Genomic DNA, 8,405 nt, shown 5'->3' on the forward strand with positions numbered 1-8,405 from the left:
GTGTGTGAATGTGTGTGTGAATGGGTGAATGACTGAATGTAGTGTGAAGCGCTTTGGGGTCCTTAGGGACTAGAAAAGCGCTATACAAATGCAGGCCATTTACCATACCTGTTTTTTTTAATCTATAATATAAACCCACCCACCTGTCCACACACACACACACACACACAGTATCTCTAATCCATCAGATCAGCTCAGCTCCTGTCAGCAGGTCTGATGAGAGGGGTCTGGGTTGAACTTTCAAAATAAGAGCAGCAGCACTGTAAGTAGAAATCTGCTACGAGTGGCATGGCTTTTTTTTTGCAGTGAACTGAACAGAGTTACCATGGCAACCTGCTCAAGTAAGGTCCATGTGTGACCATATGTCAAAGCGACGAACAGGAAGTGTGACACTCAGGTCTATGCACAAACACAGAGAGGTACAGGAAGTGAAGTGGAGAATAAATTAGATGAATCTGTTTTATTTTGAATCTGTGCAGCTGACGTGTTGGCTACGACACGGAACCAGGAGTCCACCGCCGACTCCGCCTACGGTAAGAAACCTTTCTTCTTCTGTTGTTAGTGTTGATCAGAGGGCTGTGGGTCCTCACAGTGACCGTATAAACATGACCTTTTGTTACCTACATATGCAAGCGGATTAAAGGTGTGTGTAAGGACAGGCCACAGGCCACAATATGAGCAAATACGTCCTGTTACCTTCTGCTTCTGACACTAATGAAGGTCCAAGCACTGGATGACTTTAAGATTATTCAGATGGGAGTTTGAGTTAAAACGTCTGTCAGCGAGCATGGAACCTGGAGGACGTGACTCTGAGGAACGTCGTCATCTGCTAACGAGCTCCGGCTTGACCGTTGACGTACAGTAGCTCGTCGCGCGGTTTGACATCATTACCCTCGCTAGTTCCCAGCCCCACAGATCAAACGCAGCTGCCTGCTCTGTATTCAGGCTGCAGCTCGGCTGCTACCTGCCTGTCAGGAGTCCTGCTGGGAAGCCGGCTGGCGTATTGTCATTCAGAGCGCCGGCAGACCCACGCAGTGAATCCATTAAGGCTCCCGGAGCTGCATTACTGTGATTAAAGCCGGAGAGGGGACAGGCGTGAACGTCGCTGATAGGCGCTCTACTTGACACCAGCCGACTTCGTCTTTCAGGAGTTCGTCGAGTGTTCTCGAGAGGCGGCGGCACGTCAGCAGCCACAATAGCAGTGATGAAATGGAGAAAGGTGAACGGAGCGGGTCACCGTGCTGCGAAGGGGAATCAGGAGGAAGTGAGGAGATGAAGGAACGCATAGTAAAACATCACAGACGTAATCAGGTCTGACAGGCCGGCTGAGCTCCTGTAGGCCACGCCCTGTAAGCGACTGCAAGCCACTTTGGAGCCCACCTCCACCCCAGCTGTGCTCATGATGTCACTGTTTGATGGCTGTGATATGTGACTGAGTTATCACCTGCGTGAGTGTGTGTGTGCATGGAGCTGATATTAACATGTATGAGCCATGTGTGAGTCTCCAGTGGGAACTTTTCCTTGTTCACACGTCAGCCTCGGCGTGTCCTGTTTGTCGAGTGAAGCTGTGTTTGACATCAGGACCTCGAGTGTGACGAGCAGCATGTGAAACGTCGGTTTTTCTGAGCTGCATCCATGTGTGTGATGTTTGTGAACGCAGCAGTGCGAGCGTGATGCTGTGTGCACGCCGGCTGCGCTCAGGTGTTTGTGCACTTCAGCTCCGCCCCTCATTTGCCTCGTAAATCGGTGAAACGGCAGCAGGAAGCGAGCATAAAGCCGCAGCCTGCAGTCATGTACACGCCGGGTTAGAGAACAAAGACTTCCCCGTAATCAATACCCGTGTGCAGGCGATTAGCCCCGACTGACTGAAATGATTGCAGACGTAGCAGATGCGAAGCAGTGGGGACGCTCCGACGTGCTCGCAGGGATTCGTCTCCTGACTCGAGCTAATCGTATCGTCATTAACTCTCCTTTCAGTTTCAGGGTTTATTGATGCCTGCGGGGATCGCACCGCAGCTCGATAAAGATGCAGCGTGACTCTGTCCGTGCTCGGCGCCGCACCCGTTTTTCACACTCAGTGTGGAGCTCTGATTGTAAGAGAGCTGCTGCTGCTGCCCTGGTGGCCTGATAGCAGGCACCTCCTTCATAATGGCGTCTGAACCATTAACTTCCTGGTGTCGGGCAGCCGGGTGTGAAGGACTCAGACAACAATGAATGAGTGATGTTTGAGCACACGTTCATCCACAGTGCCACGCTAGAGTGGCTGTCGTTACTGTAATGACATCGTTTTGCAGGGAACGGTTCCCATAACGACGTTTTCTCTGCAAATTGGTTCTTTAATGCCGTGCGACGCAGCCCCGTGGACTCGCTGTGGACTCGCTGTGGACTCGCTGCACTGAGATTGGCCTCATGCAGCAGTGCGCTCTTTTCATTAGAGGAGCGCCGGTGTTCTGGGAATCCATCCTACCTGACAAACCATCCTACCCGTTGTTTCTGCGCATGCGCACAACACGAAATGAAGTGCCAAACCATCCTACCTTTGTGAATGTGAGCTACAAGCATACTCTGATGGGCAACGTTAACCGTCATACCTACTTAAATTGTGCTGGAATTGCTCTGTGACAGCAGAAATGTGCATAAACTACTTACGGTAGGACGATTTGTCAGAACACCGGCGCTGTGAGTCGTGCAGACGCCGGTGCTTCCTGGGTGACGTGACTGCGGTTTGTGCGCGTTCCTGATCGTAGGATGGCCGATCCAGGAAATGAAGTTTGTGCTGTTAGCGTGGGTCCGACAGACCAAGCTCCGGTCGGAGCTCACACGCCTGTCAGACCGACAGGCGTCACGGATGATGATGTAAAACCACGAGAACGATCATCAAACTTCTCAGCTGCTGGTTTGCGATGTCAGTTTGTCCTGCTGACGGGACACGCGTGAACTCGTCCTCACCGAGAAGCGAGCGCCGCGATCGGCCGCGGACCCAAGCGGTCTGAGGGGGTTTGTGCTGCCGCGGGGAGGAGATGGCGTCCGGCATTCTTCCATCTTTTTAATGACATGAAAGTGAGCGCTGACATTTAAAGGACGCTCGCAGCTCTGACCTGTTCAGTGTCTTATGGTGACATTTGTTTGAAGGTTTGTCAGAGATATCTCAGAATCACTTCTCTGATCCTCCAACTGCATCAGTGGCTCCCAACAAAGACTGTATATAAAAGATGGAGGCTCACCTGCAGCTCTAACGCCTGCCTCCTGGCTCCTCCCTGTATCTGAAACCTCGCAATACGCCCCCACATCAAGCTGCGCCTGTAGCATGTCAGCTTCTTAGGACGGAATGGACGAATAGTACTCACGGTATTCAGGTACTCAGTACTCACAGTACTCTCAGTACTCACAGTACTCACTGTAACCCCAAATTGCTCTCCGATGCATCCACCGGAGTATGAATGTGGGTGAATGCACAAGTTGTGTAAAGCAATTTGATGCTCAGAAGAGTAGAAAAGCGCTATATAAGAACCAGTCCATTTACTCAGGTACTCAGTACTCACAGTACTCGCACTTCTCTCAGTACTCAGTACTCTGAGTACTCTACCTGGTGCTGTGAGTTTCTTCAGCAGTCTGTCTCTGTGAGATCCGCAGAGCTCGCGGCGCTCACCTTAACCTGTTGCAGCTGATCATGTGACATCTGTTAGCAGGGGCGGGGCCTCGAGCTGTCTGCTCAGGGGTCACATTCATATCACCATAGCAACGCTGTTAGTGATCACACACACACTTTCAGCCTGCATCGCTGCTGTAGCTCACAGGAGCGTGGGAGGTTGTTGTTATTGGGAGCTGCTGTTACTGTGTGTGTGTGTGTGTGTGTGTGTGTGTGTGTGTGTGTGTGTGTGTGTGTGTGTGCGCGCATGGTGGGGGGGGTGCACCTCCCCGCCGGCGAGCCTCAAGGTTTACGAGGACGCTCTGAGACGTGTGACCTGTAGTTTAGCTGCAGACTTTGTTGTGCGTGTCGTGTTGCAGCTCAGGACGGCATGAACGAGCACCGCCTTTATCTCTGTGGTAGAAAGCAGTAGCCTCGCCACACGCCCTCCAGAAGAGACGACATCCTAATTACAGTGTGTGCGCCGACGACACCGAGCGTGTGATTACAGCGGCGCGCTGACGGCTCCAGCGCACAAAAACAAAAGCGTGTGTGTCGCCTAAAGTGTGAAGCGTGTGTGATCATGTGTTTGCCAAATGCTTTGGCGAGAGCGTTTGTATCTCAGAGTGTGTGAGAGCAGGAAAAAGAGCCGTCACAGTGTGTTAAAGTGCTTTTTAATGAGCTGGAGCTCTTACAAATGGACTGAGCGTGTCGTGTGGCTCACGCTGAAAAGGCGGCGATGAGAGCTGTTAGGAAACAGCCAGAAGCTGTTGTGTTGACGCTAATTGTCTTCATTTTCTCCGACTGAAAGCAGCTTCGCTGGACAGATTTCAGGCGGCCGCTTGTTGCTAACGAGCGCCCGCCTTCTTCAAGTGATGGCGCTGATGGCGCTGATAGCTTTGACGCTTTCAGCTCTCAGAACAGGAAGTGACAGGGAGAGTGAGACAGGGGGTGAGCTCTGTGTGTGATGGTGCTGGGTGTCTCCACCCTGCAGTGGCTCTGGTGCTTAGACATGGTCACAGGTGAGGGGAGGAGCAGAGTGTGATGGTGACAGCGTCACTTAAACCAGCCTTCGCCCCAAAAACGTATGCTGGAGTTTTCCTCCCCACTGTCGCCAAGCGCTTGCTGGCCTGTTATGGTGCAATTGTTGGGGTTTCCCTGTGTTATTCCAGGGGCTCTACCTTACAGTACAAAGCAGCCTGAGGCAGGCGTCATCATGGAGAAGTGATGGAACTGTGTCACAGCGGGGACACAGCGGGGACACAAGGAAACACAGCGGGGACACAGCGGGGACACAAGGAAACACAGGGGGGACACAGCGGGGACACAAGGAAACACAGCGAGGACACAGGGAAACACAGCGGGGACACAGGGACACAGAGGGGACACAGGGAAACACAGAGGGGACACAGAGGGGACACAGGGGACACAGCGGGGACACAGGAGGACACAGGGAAACACAGCGGGGACACAGGGAAACACAGCGAGGACACAGGGAAACACAGCGGGAACACAGGGAAACACAGCGGGGACACAGAGGGGACAGCGGGGACACAAGGAAACACAGCGAGGACACAGGGACACAGAGGGGACACAGGGAAACACAGCGGGGGACACAAGGAAACACAGCGAGGACACAGGGAAACACAGCGGGGACACAGGGACACAGAGGGGACACAGGGAAACACAGCGGGGACACAGGGGACACAGCGGGGACACAGCGGGGACACAAGGAAACACAGCGAGGACACAGCAGGGACACAGAGGGGACACAGGGAAACACAGCGGGGACACAGAGGGGACACAGGGAAACACAGAGGGGACACAGGGAAACACAGCGGGGACACAGGAGGACACAGGGAAACACAGCGGGGACACAGGGAAACACAGCGGGGACACAGCGGGGACACAAGGAAACACAGCGGGGACACAAGGAGGACACAGCGGGGACACAGGGAGACACAGCGGGGAAACAGGAGGACACATGGGGACACAGGGGGCACAGGAGGACACAGCGGGACACGGGGCACAGCGGGGTCACAGGGAGACACAAGGGGATGAAGCGGGGCACAGGGAGACAGCGGGGACACAGGGAGACACAGCGGGGGGGACACAGGGAGACACAGCAGGACACAGGGGGACACAGCACGGGCACAGGGAGACACAGCGGGGGGGACACAGGGAGACACAGCAGGACACAGGGAGACAGCACGGGCACAGGGGGACACAGGGAGACACAGCAGGGATACAGCGGGTACACAGGGAGACACAGCACGGGCACAGGGAGAGACAGGGGGACACAGCGGGGATACAGTGGGTACACAGGGAGACACAGCACGGGCACAGGGGGGACACAGGGAGAGACAGGGAGACACAGCGGGGGACAGGGGAGTGGGCACCTCAGTGTGTGTGTGTGTGTAGCACCTATAATGACTTCGTGAGGATGCCTCCATCACAGATCTTTTGGATTTTGAGACATGATGCTGAGGTTGGCTGAAGGTGAGAATGAAACATGAGTTCAGGTGAATGTAGGACACTTTGAAGTGCCGATGACTCGTCTGTGTTTCTCTTCTTCAAACTTCAAAAAGCTGTTTGACTTTTCCAGCACCGAGTCAGCAACGAGGGGCTTCATTAGAAGGTCCTCACAAACATGCCAGGACAAACACCTGTGTGTGTGTGTGTTTTTGCTGCTGTCTCTTTGCTGACCTTCCCTCATCAGTCTTGATTGACTTGACCAATCAGCAGTCTGCAGTCTCTTCACGGCACACACACACACACACAGTGAGACACCCACATAGATTGATCTGGTCGATGAAAACACAATATGGAGCTCAGTGGGAATCAATCAACAACAAGAAGCACACAGCCGGAGGTGTTTCACACCGTTAGGTGTGTGTCCGTGTGTGTACACGGTACGTGTTGTGTACATATAAGCTCATATATATCTTGTGTATACAAAGTGCAGGTCTCTGGCGTCACTGGGCGGATGGATACGTGATGTCTCCACAGTTCATCCAAACAGGCGAGCTGCGTCGGGTTCGACGGCGCCCTTGGGCGTGTGTGCTGCTGTTTCTGAGGCGGGCACAAAGCCAATGTCTCTAAATGTTCCCCGTGGGTCGTCTGACCTCTGAGCGTGGCGCTGGGAGGGGCCAGCTGTTTACCTCTGTGCAGGTGTGAGGAAGATGATGCTCGGCGCTAAGCTAACAGAGACGGGAAGGAGCCTGCGCTCTCCTGCTCCTGCCGAGCTGAGCAGGAGAGCGCAGCGTGGGGACTGAAGACGCCGTTTTATGTTGTTTCCCGCACATGAAGGAAAGCAGCTGTTTAATACGTCAGCTGAGAAACCGGCAGCGTGGCGAGCTTCATACGTGTCTGATGACAACGGTGGACGTCATCAGGGTAACGTAATGAGTGAGGGCAGCTTCAGACCTGAAAGTGTGACGGAGTGTAGAGGACGCACACATACTCCACAAAGGAAATGGACTCACGTGTCCTGACAAAGATGCCATTAAATGCCACTAAAGGCTTGAGCGTTACTAATACTCAGTGCTGCCTGCATCATCACCCCGTCACCGTGGTTACTTTCATGTTGCTGTGGCTGCAGCTGCTGATGGCGAGCGTTGTGTCAGAGCGCACTCAGAGGTTTGTTTTCCGTAAGTCGAGCTGCTGAACGATGCATCAAAAATAGCAGCAGCTGAAAATCCAATCAAAACTGGAGCTCAGAGGAAGCTGTGAGCCCACAGCCTGACTCTGTGAACATGACCCTGTAGTACCATGTCACCCTGTTAGAGCACTTCACTCTCGCACTGCAGGCCTACTTGTTGTTCCTGGAGTATTTAAAAGTAGAGGCAGAGCCTTCAGCTTCTGTGGAACCAGCTTCCAGTTTGGATTCAGGAGACACTATCTCTACTTTCAAGATTTCCGTTTTGCTAAAGGCTGCAGCTGCTCACTTGCAGCTGCTCAGCTGCAGCTGCGGTTTCACTTTCTTTAATGACAGAGACGATCCCAAATCCAGGAAGTTTACTGACGTCATAAAAACTGTTGCTGAGATGTTTTCTCTCATTTTACAAGCTGAAGGTTCATATTCGAACCTTTAAACACCTGAAATTCTGCATGTGGCTCTGCGATGGTCAGCACCACAGAGGCCACGGCAGGTCAGTCCATCACCATCATCATCATCATCAGGGCCTAATGTGGTGCTTTACCACACTCGCGTGGATGGATCCAGAACATCGTCCAATGAGAGCGCGTTTCTCCCGTCTGCAGAGCGACATCAGAGCCGATCACAGGGACGCACAAGCTTTCTGGAGTAAAATAAAAAATGAAATGTGCGGCTTCTATTTGGGAAACAGAAAGTTGCAGCCAGCAGCAGCTCGTCCACAGTCTGAACATAATCCTGAGGTCCAGCTAGAGCCGTGTGCTGGCGCCCTCTACAGGCCGTGCTGCTGTAGGCCCTGTCGATTTCAGGTGTTGGTTAAACACGAAGGATCCTCCCAGTTTCACTTCCTCAGCTGGTACGACGGCATCATTGTTATTCACCACACGCCTGACACACGCACGCCTGACACACGCACGCCTGACACGCGCACGCCTGACACACGCACGCCTGACACACGCACGCTGTAGGAGTGTGTCAGGTGTGAATTATCTGACCTTTACAGTCAGCAGGATTGTGTGTGTTTCAATGGCAAAGCAAAAAATTCAAACTTGACAAGGTCTCTCCTCTCTTCCTGTCTCCTCTCTTCCTGTCTCCTCTCTCCTCTCTTCCTGTCTCCTCTCT

General features: G+C 53.2%; 1 protein-coding gene across 1 annotated transcript in view; it reads left to right on the forward strand.

Moving 5' to 3' along the window:
• The window catches only part of LOC102204845 (semaphorin-6D-like), a 46,079-nt gene that overhangs the window by 26,250 nt on the left and 11,424 nt on the right, over nucleotides 1-8,405 (forward strand). Inside the window, exon 17 of the mRNA XM_005751796.2 lies at nucleotides 480-533. Within this exon, the coding sequence (XP_005751853.2) occupies nucleotides 480-533 (54 nt within the window). The remainder of the gene's footprint in view (nucleotides 1-479; nucleotides 534-8,405) is intronic.

The sequence above is a fragment of the Pundamilia nyererei genome, unplaced genomic scaffold, assembly GCF_000239375.1.
Source record: "Pundamilia nyererei isolate P.nyererei 1_Seehausen unplaced genomic scaffold, PunNye1.0 scaffold00326, whole genome shotgun sequence".
Lineage (NCBI taxonomy): Eukaryota > Metazoa > Chordata > Actinopteri > Cichliformes > Cichlidae > Pundamilia > Pundamilia nyererei.